The sequence below is a fragment of the Pectinophora gossypiella genome, chromosome 9, assembly GCF_024362695.1.
Source record: "Pectinophora gossypiella chromosome 9, ilPecGoss1.1, whole genome shotgun sequence".
Lineage (NCBI taxonomy): Eukaryota > Metazoa > Arthropoda > Insecta > Lepidoptera > Gelechiidae > Pectinophora > Pectinophora gossypiella.
The window spans coordinates 4613345-4629208 of record NC_065412.1 but is presented as its reverse complement, the minus strand read 5'-3'; the positions used below and the strand labels follow the sequence as shown (position 1 = coordinate 4629208).

The 15864-nt window shown below is 37.4% G+C and overlaps 1 protein-coding gene across 2 annotated transcripts in view; it reads right to left on the bottom strand.

The window, feature by feature from the left end:
- The window catches only part of LOC126369401 (phospholipase B1, membrane-associated-like), a 40243-nt gene that overhangs the window by 8060 nt on the left and 16319 nt on the right, over positions 1-15864 (bottom strand). For both annotated transcript variants that reach the window (XM_050013798.1, XM_050013797.1), the window contains 2 exons: positions 4612-4867; positions 3447-3616 (listed from right to left, as the gene is read on the bottom strand). In XM_050013798.1, the coding sequence (XP_049869755.1) occupies positions 3447-3616; positions 4612-4867 (426 nt within the window). The remainder of the gene's footprint in view (positions 1-3446; positions 3617-4611; positions 4868-15864) is intronic.

Sequence of the window (15864 nt, the reverse complement as noted above, 5' to 3'; positions counted from 1 at the left end):
TAGTACTCACCCCCTGCAAAATACCGAAAGTAGTACTTCAACGGTTCCAAAGTTATAAAGGCAGTTCTTTGATCCCGCTAGCTTGACGTTTTGAAAATACCTATTATCTGGGGAACGCTTGCATACTTCAGTATGTAACTAATGTCAATAAACTCGTATGAAATAGTACTCCCTACCATCATAATTTGGACCTGATTCTCTTTGTAGAAATATGTCAAAAAGTCATTATAACCTGTATCATACATTTATCAAGACAAGTACAGTCGCGAACAAAATTATTACACATGGTCAAGAATGTTGTCAGATTTTAGTATTTTTCCCCATTTTTGGGTAAAAATTGGTGAAGTGCCAGGGTTGTCAGATGAAAGTAATATCATTGTTGAAACTCTTTGAGTTATTCTATAAATAAGTACTGCAAATTGTTTATTAACAAACACTTCGATCCGTAACAAATTCAACATGACAAACAATTATAAATTATAAAATAAAACAGCAGATTAAAAATGTATTATGATGTATTAAAATCACAGATTGTTTTCGATAAGAACTAGACCCATGCAGCCATTTTATATTAAAATTAGTGCATATGGGTGTATGCAATAGGATTTTTTTGTAATAGCAGCACTCTGAAGTGCAAAGAAATGGTAGGGTAGACCTCCAAAATGGCAATACTTACGAATAAATTGTGAGGTTATGTAATTGTCTACGTGACTGTATCAACAACAAATGTATGGCATAGGTTATGATGATTTTTTAACATTTCTACAAAGAGAATCGGATCAAAATTATGATGGTAGGGAGTACTATTTCATACGAGTTTATTGACATTAGTTACATACTGAAGTATGCAAGCGTTCCCCAGATAATAGGTATTTTCAAAACGTCAAGCTAGCGGGATCAAAGAACTGCCTTTATAACTTTGGAACCGTTGAAGTACTACTTTCGGTATTTTGCAGGGGGTGAGTACTATTTCGGTACTATTTTTTGGCGTTTAAATCAAAGCAAAAGACCTTGTCGTTAACTCTCGCCAAATTTCGCTCACCGTCAAGCTAGCAAGTGCAATAAAACGTGGCTATAAATCCAGAACCGTGATGGTACTAATTTTTTTACAACAGGTACTATTTTTTTCAATAAGAGTACTATTTTTTGGTATGGTCAAATTATTTTTTCGTGCCCATTTTTTTTTGAGGCCGCTAGCTTGACGCACACATTCTGAGTTGATATCAAGTGGAATTTTCCGTCGCAAAATTAATATTGTTTTGGTGGGAATCATCATTCATTCAAACCTCAGTATTCGTTACGATGTCACGAACACCTGTATAATGCATTAGAGACAGTCATGTAGAGAGTCACACATACTATTTCAGATAATTTATCTGGTACCTAACTGCCTATAAATGTATTACCGTTTACATACTTGCCTAGGAAGTCCGTAATAAATATGTATATCTACTAATAAATTATATTGTTATATATAACGTTTTACACGCAACTAGAAGAGGATACTAATTATATAAAGTTAGTTAAACGTCCTGCGTAGTACTTAATTTACTGATTTACAATGCGTAAAATACTACCTACCATAATAATATATAGAGGTAATTAATTATCTAGCAGTCAAACCAGATTCGAACACATTTTTTTTAATAGAAAATTACTTAAACTTCCACACAAACTTGTGAAATATGCTTGTGTAAAGTATACACATGTGTTATTTATAACTTTAACACAGTAATTATGTTCGAAAATTATATGGATTAACTTCAAACAAAATGTTTGCAAACAAGTTTTTTTCTTAAGTTATTTCGGCATTAAAAAAGATATTGCTAATATTGCTATTTAGCAATAAGACATACTTATACTTACTAAACATAACGATTTTTAAGGTAAGTACCTATACATAGCTTTTCTACTGTTGCCTTACGACATACTTATTTTGTACTTATGAGGAGGGATAATTAAAACACATAATAACGGGTTCTTACCGCGTTTAAATGGGGATATGAGACTCCCGATATTTCGACACTGTTGCAAGTGCCATGATCACGGGATGACTGATGAAATTGGAGTGGAGTAGGTAGATCCATAATTTTCTACGGGCAGACATATCTGTCTACCCTCTTTCTTTGCCGCTTGTTTATGTTATAGATATCGGAATGTTCGGAACCATCTGAACTCGCACCAAACTCACTACGACAAACCGCACTCACTGTGTCCTCACGTTTTTTCACCACATTAGGCCGTTTCAAGCTTTTTACAACACCTACTACTGGATTCCACATGGTCGATAATTTGAACCCGTCTTCCCTGTTGAAATTTTTATGTTTTCTGATTTCAATAGCCTCTTTTACGAGTCTGGGGATGTAATGACGTTCTGTCGATAATATTTGTGGATTGTTAAACTCGATCCAGTGGTTAGGGCTCGACTCCAGTACATGCTCAGCTATAGCAGATATGTGTTTTAATTATGATAATAACCGCGTAAACTTAAAACAATGTATGAGGAGGGTTGTTCGCACAGAGGGAATGTTCCCGTTATAATAACTCTTTAATAGTAAGGACACTGGTTGCTTTTCTTTTTAAAATTTGTTCTTTCTTAGGCTCTGATCTTATCTGCCTAAAGGTTAGGTAATAAAGCTCTTATTTATGAGTTTTTACCGGATTACTACCTATTATTTATACACTATAACTAGCTAGGTAAACAAAGGCCCAGGGTGTGCGGGCTACGACGAAAGCGTAAATAATTCCTGCCTAAGTTATAGTGTATAAATAATAGGTAGTAATCCGGTAACAAGTATGTGGTAAGTACAATAACCAAAACCAAGTTTATTAATAAGTCTATTTGAAAAAAGGTGACGTATAGAGATGAGTAGTTTTCATCTTAAGTGACATCGTAATAGTAGTTTCATATCCCTGCCTTAAACGCGGTAAGAATCCGTTATTATGTGTTTTAATTATCGTAATGAAAACTTTGATGGGTGATTCAGACTTTGATAGTGATCATGGTAGGAATCATCCTCCTCAGTACAATATCAATAAGAGCAGCTGTAAGTTTGAGTCAATGATTGCTTGTTGTAGGCTTGATTGAAATAATTAAAACACATAATAACAACGGGTTCTTACCGCGTTTAAAGCAGGGAAATATCCCTGTCCCAATCAATAGATTGAAATATAAAAATATTCTTATCTTATATCTAATTTGCTGTATTCTACTGCATGCAGTGAGGGATTTCCCTCCAAACCTTCTGCCCTAAAATTATACATACATAAGCTCACGACTATATTGCCATTAGGGTAGTCAGAGGTGCATTCATCGTAAGACGAACTAAGTACTTACACCTCACCTAGCTTTCTGTTAGTCCGACAGATGGTGAGCAATGGTGTTAATAACTCCTTTCATGTCCCTAATCTAAGCTTTTCCGAAAAATATGCGCTAGCAAGATTACCTTGGCCTGTTTGAAGGCGTCCTGGTCGGAAGCGACGGGAAACGCGACATTCAGCCTGGCATTCCTGGTGAGCCACTCGCCGGTGCCCGTGGAGAAGCCCTTCAGGTTCGGGTTGAACTCTTTCAGGATGTTTGGCAGCGTCAGGAACTCGCGCCAGGTGCCGTCGCCCCCTGGAAGGGTGAGATGGTCTCGTCAAACTAGCAAGCATTCTTCGTCGTCTTCTTCAAATGACATCTCCATTCCGGAGGTCGGCGATCATTTGTCCATATGTTGTTTTCCGTCACTAGTCATGCGAATTGGTTGATCTGACAATATTCTGTAGTCTCTTTGAAAGTGACGAGTGAGAAAACAACTTTTGGCCACACTTGGTATGAGGTAGTTATAATATGATATATCCAAATGTTTTCTCTCGTGTGAGTTGTGACACCTCATCAAACCTGGTGTTATAGTTATTGTTGAGCCGCCAAGGGCTCTTGACATGGCTTATCTATCAACTACTGTATACTTACTTAAGTACATAATCATATGTAGCGTGCTCTCCGAACCATGGATCATATTATTTTCGGACAATCGCATGGTAACCTAACCTAACCAAACTAGAGATCAAAAAGTGATTTTTGTGTGATATATGTGGACCACTTCTCCACCAACCCGCATTGCAGCAGCGTGGTGGAGTATGCTCCATACCCCCTCCGGTTGATTAAGGGGAGGCCTGTGCCCAGCAGTGGGACGTATATAGGCTGTTTATGTTATGTATGTATATGTGCACCGGGATTCGAACCCGTATTAGACACATTCATCGAATAAAGAAACAAAACACGCACGTTAAGCCGTTAGTCCCGGTTATTATTTACTTACTGATGTAAGTACGTAGTCGTTAACCTCACAAACCACACGATAGAAGAAGCCTAGTATTTAGTCACCCAGAAAATTACTGCTATGCCATTTTGTTCACTTTGATAAGATTTCCGAAAAGATTATAAGCAGATTATCTCGAACAAAACTGAGCTCAGACGAAACCTTAGAGTGGTTAAGCAATGCCCGTTCAATATAGTAGTGTATATTAGGATCGCGGGTGTATTTCTCAGATTAGCCTAAATATATTGCAGTTATTTGGTTGAACGATTGAAGAAGATGAAGAAACAAAATTTGAAAATCGACTTGCCTGCACACCAAGAAACACCTCTGTACTCCACGAAAGCCCCGAGAGCGAATTCTTCCAGCGCCCCGCTCCCTGCGACCAGCGAGTCTCCTATGGCCGCCACCACATCTATGTCCCCTGGTCGCAGGCGGTGGACAGAGGTGGGGCGCTGCTTGCTCCGCCCATAGGGCACTGAGTCCTGGCAGAAGAAGGGCGTGGACGCCGGGATGGCGCGCTGTCTGCGCACCTGCGACTTGCGCTGTGGGTAGCGGAGTTGCATCTGGAAATGGAAGGTTATTTATGATTGGTAAATGCTAATAAAGTTAAAGTAAAAATCAGCAGATACCTATGTCCATTTTAACGGTATTTGAGACTAGAAAGCGTCAAAATTGACTTCTCTCGTTATGTTTACTGTAAGTTCCTTTTCTTATGAGTTTCTTAATACTGTTGGTGTGCAGTTACGTAGATCTTAGGTCATGTCTCTCTCATATCTTTTTTAAGTAGAAATGTAAAGTGTACGTGTCATGTCAAACTGTATTTTACTGCGGTAAAAGTATTTGAATTAGTTAAAGTATAAAATATAAATCGTAATTGAAATCACACCTACCACACAAAAATAATTTGCTAATTGATACCAGTTACGAACATTGTTCTAACGCAGCTCTAAGACCTGCAATTGCGACTAATAGAGCTCTTCGTTTATCTTTCTCACATATATGACTTTCTCCGTAAGATGAGCAATCAATTGTAACCTGTGATAACTCTGTTAGCAACGATATGGTACGTAATCGCATTACTATATGTCAACAGCTAAACCTTTACGTAATTCCATTGTATTTTGTATTGTTTTATGAAAAAGTATACAATGTATTTTAGAGACATAGGTGCGTGTTCTCATTTTATCAAAGATTTTGGCTGGAATTTATTTTACATAAATTATAAACAGCCTCCGTGGTCTAGTGGTTAGAGCGTTACCCTCACAATCTGGAGATCTGGGTTCGATTCCCGATGGGGACACTTTGTGAGACTGTCCTTTGTTTGGTAAGGACTTTTCAGTCTTGAATCAGCTGATTGTCCGAAAAAGTAAGATGATGCCGTGCTTTGGAGGGTACGTTAAGCCGTTAGTCCCGGCTATTAGCCGTAAAAACACCTCCACCAACCCGCAGTGGAGCATCGTGGTGGAGTATGCTCCATACCCCCTCCGGTTGATTGAGGGGAGGCCTGTGCTCAGCGTATATAGGCTGTTTATGTTATGTATGTATGTAAAAATAGGCACAAAATAATTGTTTTGAAGTACTTAGATACCAGCCTCAGCTCGTAGCGAAATGGGACGAAGCTTATACGGAATTTTTGTTGCGGCATCTAGTTGTACAAAACACATTAAACCCAAATGTATTAGGAATGTTGGGTTGTTGTTCACAGAAAGATGACTTAGTGCCCGAATTATTATTTATAGAATTATTTGCGATTCGCACTAACCAATACTAGAGGGATGATGGGGGAGGGACGGAACGGGGTTATACTGGAGGGGTTTTCTTCAATTTTTTCTTTTATTTTTTTTTCATTATATCCTTAACCTAAATACATGGTTTGAATGATGCCGTTAAATCACAAAGGTTTGTCTCGGCACCCATTCATCGCATTAAAAAAGAAAAAATAAAATAATAATATAAAAAAAAATACAGAAAGCATTGAAAGGAATCATATCGATAGCGTTATACAAAAATGTAGCTTAATACTAGAGGGAATATTACCTACTCCGTCAGCGTGAACAACCTCACGCCACATCATTCACTTACTCTGACATTGTTCTGAAAATCAAACCTATGTTTAAAAAAACGATATACCTACCTAACATTTCTTGAAAATGTCTTTACCTAGAAGTTAATTACCAACCTTCTCTTCTTCTATCGTGTGGATTGTGAGGTGGATTACCAACCCCATCAACCCTGATGTCAGGGTTATTACTGAGCCGCCATAGGCCCCTGACATGACTCATGTAACGACTACGTACTTACATCAGTAGGTAAAAACCGGGACCAACGGCTTAACATGCATTCCGAAGCACGGATCATCTTACTTTCGTAATGTCGTAATCAAACTAGGGATCACAAAGTGATTTTTGTGATTTGTCCCCACCGGGATTCGATCCCGGGACCTCCGGCTCGTGAGCACAACGCTCAACCACTGGACCGCGGATGCCGTTAATTACCTACCTAGGGATTAGTACCTTGTATTAGTTGCTCTAAAATTTGATGCAAATGAAGTTGCAATTGCGCTATAAGATAGCCATTACGTACAATAATAATAACCGTAAGTACTTTTTAATATCTATTTTACTTGCAAATTAAGGCAAATAGTCGGATGTGTGTCAAATGTCTACGTGTTGAAACTTTACCTTGTGGTAACTCTACCATACCTATCGCAAATGGGTCAAAATCTACGTGAACCATAAAATAAGGTAAAATGGCACTTTTTTATGCAAATGCGCATAAAACAAATATTACGTTTGAATCTCACGTAGAATCAAGTGCCTCTGCACACCTTGCATAACAATATCTAGACGTGATCTGATCGTGCGCATAAGTTTGGCAAATATTTAGCTTGTCGGCGGCTTATTTTATAGATTCCTGCAAATATTTTGCGAATAAATACTTCATTTTCTAATATTTATTGATATTATGGTAGGATTAATTCAGATTTTTAATTAGCATGCAAAACTAGTGTAAAAACACTAATAAATCAACCTAAGAAACGAACTCAAGGCTGGTAAGATTGTCCCGTCTAATTCCATAATTATTGGTTACCCTAATATTCAGGCATTAATTATGAATTTATCTGTGATCAAGGACAGATTAAATTCAACTGCATGCTAACTACAGTTAATAGTAGGTAACTGTAGTTAGATTTAAAATTAACATACATAAACTGCCTATATACGTCCCACTGCTGGGCACAGGCCTCTCCTCAATCAACCGGAGGGGGTATGGAGCATACTCCACCACGCTGCTCCACTGCGGGTTGGTGGAGGTGTTTTTACGGCTAATAGCCGGGACCAACGGCTTAACGTGCCCTCCGAAGCACGGAATCATCTTACTTTTTCGGACAATCAGGTTATTCAAGCCTGAAAAGTCCTTACCAAACAAAGGACAGACTCACAAAGTGATTTCGACAATGTCCCCATCGGGAATCGAACACCTATCCGCAGGGCCGATTTAGATGAAAAATTGGCACACAAGTAGGTCAAAAGTCAGGGACTAACACCTTTCAAGTATCAGTATACAGTATACTGTATAATTTACTTATGTACGAAGTCGCGGGAGGAAAGATATAAACCTTATCAAGGTTTAGATAAGATATATTTATTTGCCATAAATGTAATGTAAAAGATAAACTACTACTAGCGTGTAAACTTTAATTTAAGTAGGTATTAACTAAGTTTATAGGCTGTATCAACCAAAAAAAAGTAAACAACAATCCCCGACAAATCTTATACGTAAGCTCAGGCCCACAACTTACGAATGACATAACCTCATTGACATTCAAGTCGGGCGGGCCGGGCTGCGCGCACGCACCGTGCGAGTACACCCGCGTACACCACCGTTTGAGGACGCGGCAATGAACACTTGACCTTGTTTTGCACGGCAGTGTATTATGGAGGCTATGTTTAGAGAAAGTCTGTGCTATCTTCCTTATGTTTATTAAACTTAATGGATCCATCACACTAATCTATGTCGGTATTTCATAAACTGTAGATAAGTATTCCTGTCATCGTACAATTTATCATATCGATCTTGGAATGAATATCAGCAGGGCTAACATGTATAACGTGATAAAATTATCGATCGATTAAATAAATTTTGACAAAATCGATAAGTTTGTTTTTTTCCCTAACATGCGTGTCACGTGTTTTTGTTCGTATTTTGACAGAACGACATGACTTATTTGGTTTCACATCATCACCAGCCCATTAACGAAGGCCCGTGGGCCTTTTCTATGGATGGATAGGGCGAACGGGCCTTAAACCACCACGCGGGCCCAGTACGGATGGGTGGTTATTAATGACTGCTAATGCAGCCGGAACCAACGGCTTAACGTGCCTTCCGAAGCACGGAGGAGCTCGAGATGAAAACTTTTTTTTTGTAGTCATCCATCCTATGACCGGCCTTTGCAAAAGCTTAACTTCAACAATCGCAGACCGAGCGCGTTTACCGCTGCGCCACCGAGCTCCTCATCAATAAGCATACAGGCCTAACTATAATTGTGCACCGAATTCATTACCATCACACGTTATTAATTTCTACATCTGCTGAGAGATTAACAGTGGAAACGGGTTTACCGCACAGGTTTACGCGATTGCGTGATTCTTCTGATAAATAATTATGTAGGTACCTATTACATTGTAGGTAACTGTACCTAGTTATTGCGCCATCCTGCATCCCTTTGTTAGTAAGTAGTTGATTCCTGGCAGGGTGCCTGGAAGAAATTGGTTTAGAGCAATAAAGCCGTCTAATTGTACTAAGTATATCCAAGTGTTATGTTGGTACGTTAACGTTAAGTTTTGTGAAATAAAGTAGGATATTTGATTTGAGTCAAATTCTAAATAGGAGATACAGGAGATAGTTGAAGTGATGGAGTGACATAGGCTATTTCTTGTCCCTTTCAAAACCCTTGCACTTCCCTAAAATGGGGGTGGAAATTTTGTTGGAGCATTTCGCAATTGTCAAAGTAGAATGCTAAAAATTTATATGCGGACTGTGTGTGACTAACAAAAAAACGGTGCATCATTTTTTTTTAATCTGCCCTTAACCCCTTCAAAGAGGGGGTGAAATTTTATATGGAACTTTTCGCAGCTTTCAATGTAAGAACCTAAAAATTGGTACATCAGGAAAGGGGAACCGTGTTACCCCGAATATGCCCGAATTTACCACGAGCTTACCTACCTATAGTAAGCATTACTTATTTATTTTCGTAAAAATAGGAGGAGGAATAGGAGGTAGGAGGTATTGTGTCCTCTAACATGATGGACTAATGTTATGGGCGATAGGCTGATCCCTTATCACCATAAGGATCATCATATCCAACCTACGACATCGTATCAACAGTGGCTGCAAGTTGTCTTTGATTACTTGTGGCTCTACCCACCCCATTAGGGATTACGGCCGTGAGTTTATGTATGTATGTATGTTCGCAAAAATAAAGAAATTAACCAGTAACAGAACAGACACTACTCGTGCATACTAAGAAAGCAAATCAATCAACATTCAATCGGAATCACATTACATTACCGCCGCTTAGTGCAGTTATCGCACGACATCGTCGCACGCGCCGCCGCATTGTGAACGAACATCTGATTATTCATGACCTGCGTAATGAATGCCTAAAACAAATCACGATGTGTTGCGATTGTCAGTCTAGCAATAACACATAAATTAACATCGTGCCAAAAGTCGCATATCTATAACAAAGCAGTGTAATGTAAAGTAATGTTAGTTAACCATGGTTGGTAGGTCAGGGACGAAAAATCTTTAAATTGTTTCATAAAAGTATTCAAAAGGAATACACCTAATCAAACTATAGACCAATTTAGGAGGTAAGTAACCTAATAAATATACTTCTCATAAAAAATAAATCGTAACACTTCCGAATGTTTGTTCAACAAAATACGACTTTAATTAAATTTTAATTTGGAATTAATATTCCCAATATTAATATTCTCAATATTAATATATTGAGAATTGAAAACCTTGTAATACCCAGTAGAATGCCTTTTATTTTTAATACTCGGATTTACTTGAATATTTTTGTCAGAATCCTTCCGAAACATAAACGTACGAGTTGTTTCGATTTTTTTATGAGAAAAAACTTTGTTTTCTTGTCGTTTTTTGTTTTTTGTGTGATTTTTATTTTGAGAGTGCCTGCAAGTTGTCTTCGGACGACTTATCGCAATGAGAATTTATAAAAGAACATATACCTACTTATATGAGGTCACGACTACACTCCCAATTGGAGTAGTTAGAGGTACATTCATCACATGATGAACTAAGTACCCACGCATCACCAAGCTTTTTGTTAGACAGATGAAGGCTGACTTTAATTAATTGATTTAATTATAGAAGAAGACAGTGTATAAAACGTGGTAGGCAGGTATAAATCGAACATTAAACAATCATCAATCAAACAAGATGTCGATCAAATTTGTGAGATAAATCTATCACAAAGATGCATAATTGCATCATATGGAATTCGATGACATAATAACATTTAACACGCTGGACGGCATGACTTCAATTGATAATTGATGAGTATTTTATTGGCAAATAGGAATCTGTGGTGGAGTATGCTCCATACCCCCTCCGGTTGATTGAGGGGAGGCCTGTGCCCAGCAGTGGGACGTATATAGGCAGTTTATGTAGGAATCTGTAAAACGAAGAAAAGAGGCTTTACATGGTTGCGTATTTAAGCTAGTTCAATTGCAGAGGGTCTAACCAGACTTTGTACAAAACAAGTCACTATTAAAATGTTTTCATTTTAAGATACGAATACAAACACTTACAATTACAATGATTATGATATACGTATTATTATAAATGTAAAATCCCAAAACCTTGGCTTAAATGAATGGTGTCATAACTCATAAATCGTAGATCAGATAAGTACATAGTAATATGAGCCTGGCACACTCGCGCATACGTTAAAAGATCAATGGAATATATTTTTAGAAGCAGAGCCTTTCGCTCTTTATGAAATAACTTCTAGAAACGTACCTGACCTTCCAAATACTCGCAAAATAATTTAAAGTTTCGTAACTGTATTTGTAAATGATGACGAAGCTTTTACTTCGGACAGTCAGGCAGTCACTTCAGTAAAAAAACCAGTCCTGTAAAATCTTTAAGTTAGGTAAGCGGACCCTGTGAAAACGGAAAAACGCTAGGGGGATGATGCAGAAGTTTTTAATCATAAGTAACTGTTTTGTTTACACCATACAAGTAAATAAAAATGTTTCAAATATAAAAATAAATAAAAATAAGTATCTTAGCTTTATTGTTATAATCACTGCTTACCTATCATCTCATGTAGAAGGCAATATAGCCTTTACCAAATTACAGTTCGCTATATTGATCGACGATCCTTGATTACACCCTTGTATTCGAATAGGTATTTCGCATGTTGGTTTACAAGTAAGTATGTTGCAAAAGTTCTCACGAGAATGTCTCACGATTTGTTATCATATTTGGATAATTTGCTTATTAACAATAGACACAGTTGTGACAGGAGTTATCGATTTATATGAGAAAAAATATAATGAATAGATAAGCGATTGTTCAGCCCCACGTGTTATCTAGAATATCTAGTGTGAATTGTACTTGCAACACTGTGTGAGAAGGAGCAAGGAAGCTGATTAATTTAATTAAGTAAATACTTAAGTAATCACTTCATTTTCTTGACGGCGTGATTGCTGCGTGTCGTTCGAAATAATACTATCTATTATCGTAAGGAAAAGCAAAAGTAAATTATTTAAATTTCCTCACAATAATATAAGTAAATAACTTTGTCATAAGACTTTGCCACTTCTTTAATTTGTTACCATCGTAGGCGGCGATACGACTCACCATCTATCACGTTGGTTTAACAGAAAGCTCGGTGAGGCGTGGGTACTTAGTTCGTCTTGTGATGGATGTACCTGTGACTACCCTATATATGACCATGAGGAGTTCCTACTCTACCTAATTTGTTGTTCTTAGAACAGGTTAGAAATACTTATATACTTGGTCTTTTTCTCGACTGGGATTGTAAGCAGCAGTGAAACTCTTTTTTCATCTCTTTCTTTCATAATAGAAAGTAAAAACTTGGTTTACAAGTTTGGTTGGAAATTTGGAACAACATTATTAAACGTCAAAATTTTAATTTAATAAAATTAAATCTTGTCAATGTATTGTAGTAAAGCAAGTAATGGAGTTGTTCTTTAGATTGCGAAAGCAATAACCACTTTATTATGTCGGACATAAATGTATAATTCTTATGAAAACTAATTGTTGTAACATAAATCACATTTTACTCTCCAGCACTAATTACAAATGAAATTAGCTACTTCAAGTTTCTTCACGACTTTTGCTTCGTTCTAGCTACAAGCACGAGAAAAACATTATCTATAAAATAGGTAAGCTCCAAATAATTTGAATTTAATAGGTATTTTTATGGGTATTTTTTGGTAATAAATATTGCGGGTCAATGGTCATCGGTAATAAGTGATAATAAACACGACCGTATATATAATGGTTATTAGTTGTAAATTACGTAGAGCTATTGTGTTCATGATAAAGCTAAATGGATTGGTTGTTGAGATTAGTTGCGGAATGGACCGGGACGTTAATGTTCATGTTGCCAAATTGTATATGCAGTTTTCTAAATTTGAAAGTGACGGATTCTTTACATTCTCAACTAGCAATTCGTTCTGGCTTCGCCTGGGCACAGATCATATAATACTAACGTACAGATGCCTCACGTCATACAACGAAACCGAACCTTCCTAACTCGGGCTTTTCTTCGGGCTATTTTGCGTTCTTATAATGACCACTAGATGCCGCTAGTAAATTTAACTGGGTAACATTTTGAGTGTAGATTTGCCGCATTTGGTACAACTAACTACTTGCCCTGACAAATGGGAAGCGCAGAGGGCCACCAGGTACACCAGGTCAGCAGGTCACCAGGTACAAAAACAACAGGCCTGGGAGTGCCCAGTTGGAAATCGTCAAACTCCGGTGGAGTCGGTATCGAGGAGTCTACTTAGAGTAATGCCTGCATAACATGGTATATCTGTAATGTTTTTCTATGGCTTTCTATCATGTCACAGATGTCAATCAGATTTTTGTTTCACAAAGAGATTTTGTTTGACATGCAAATTCTTTCAGTAGTTCTCGTTACTAGTTCAAACAGAGGGCAAAATTATACTTAAGTACCTACTATGTATTGATAATATGAAATTATTAAAATACGTAGTGGTTAAGTGCTAATATATTTTACTTATTATCATTTTCTTACCTACATACTTACTATACATATTAGAGTCAAGTTAGCGCAAGTATACAGGGTGGCCCAGAAGATCAGGTTCAAAATGAAAAATTAGATAGAGGAGCTCATTAGCTACCAGAAACACCCCCATGTATGTTCAGCAATTATTTACGGTTTAGGAGATATGACCCATTTTGTACCCTTTTCTAGTTTTTTTACCTTTCTTCAGAAATAATCATTTTGTCGCTATCCCTTACTTAATAATTATTTTATTTTACTTCACAACTATGCCTAAGGCTGTGACCGCTCAATCAAAAATAAATCAAAGTCAAATCAAGTATAAAAAAAAAAGTTATCGGAAGTCAAAGTGAGAATTCGACCAAAATTGTTACAGTTGTTAAAACTTCGCCGAAGAATAATAAACACATGAGATTGTCATGGACCCTGAAAGTATTTCTAAAAACTGCTCCATTTAATAAGCTTTTAGAAACATCCAAAAAAAGTACCCTCAATACGGGCAAACAACTAAGTAATTTGACCTCAAATATTGCAAAACAGACAGATTTGAAGGAAAATTTGACATTCTCATACAATGTAGCTGCTTCTTTCTAACGTTGTTAAAGGTGGTCAAAGACAGATTTTATTATGAGAATGTCAAATTTTCCTTCAAATCTGTCTGTCTTGCAATCTTTGAGGGCTAATTACTTAGTTTTATGTCCTTATTAAGGGTACTTTTTTTGGATGTTTCTAAAAGCCTATTAAATGGAGCAGTTTTTAGAAATACTTTCAGGGTCCATGACAATCTCATGTGTTTATTATTCTTCGGCGAAGTTTTAACAACTGTAACAATTTTGGTCGAATTCTCACTTTGACTTCCGATAACTTTTTTTTTATACTTGATTTGACTTTGATTTATCTTTGATTGAGCGGTACACAGCCTTAGGCATAGTTGTGAAGTAAAATAAAATAATTATTAAGAAAGGGATAGCGACAAAATGATTATTTCTGAAGTAAGGTAGAAAATCTAGAAAAAGGTACAAAATGGGTCATATCTCCTAAACCGTAAATAATTGCTGAACATACATGGGGGTGTTTCTGGTAGCTAATGAGCCCCTCTATCTAATTTTTCATTTTGAACCTGATCTTCTGGGCCACCCTGTATATAGTAAGAAGGTATTATTTGATTTACCTGATTCCTTCAACCTATCAGAAAAAAGGTGTGATAACCATAACTCATGTTTTTGCTATTATTTGGCTATCATCATCGAAAACAATGACAAATACCCATCATTACCCTGCACATGAAACCGCGGATTTCGAAACGCACATTCGGTAACAAAAAATAACAAATTAAAGCCTAAAATATAATTAAAAAAGTCATAAAATGTTTGAATTACACAAAATTGCCAGTATTCGGATGTTACATCAAAACTGGTTTGTAATAGACGCACTTGTTGAAACGGAAATCAATAGCGGAAAAAAATGGTTGTAAAAGGAAATGTTAAGGTTAATAAAATTGTGTAATGAGCTGAATCATCCCTCTCAGTTTCGTTACGACGTCACTTACACCCCATATATTCGGGCTTATCTCGAGAATCACTAGACGAGTTTATATGCGGTTTTTTCTGATATAACTTCATCATCATCAACCCATTAACGTCCCCACTGCTGGGGTACGGGCCCTCCCTGTGGATGGATAGGGAGATCGGGCCTTAAACCATCACGCGGGCCCAGTGCGGATTGATGGTTATTAACGACTGCTAATGCAGCCGGGACCAATGGCTTAACGTGCCTTCCGAAGCACGGAGGAGCTCGAGAGGAAAACTTTTTTTTGTGGTTACCCATCCTATGACCGGCCTTTGCGAAAGTTGCTTAACTTCAACAATCGCAGACCGAGCGCGTTTACCGCTGCGCCACCGAGCTCCTTATAACTAACATATGGGATATAACTTATGGGTTTAAAAAAAGTACCCAAGTCTACTATTGCCTCCGAATAACAGCACCACTTCGAGTCATCACTCGACGCGTACTATTTGTAAAGAGTGGCGTTTCATCCACGGATGAAATACATCTGCGGATGAGCTGTCACCCAAGTCAAGCGAAGAGCCGGGTCGAATCACTATATTGATATTTATCAGACTACCTTGGACAAGTAAATGTGCGCTGTTACCTTCGATAGTAAACCCCGGATTTTAAGCAAACACATTAAACATATTGAATGCATTAACCTTGCCGTTTCAAATATTTGACCACTATCATCACAGA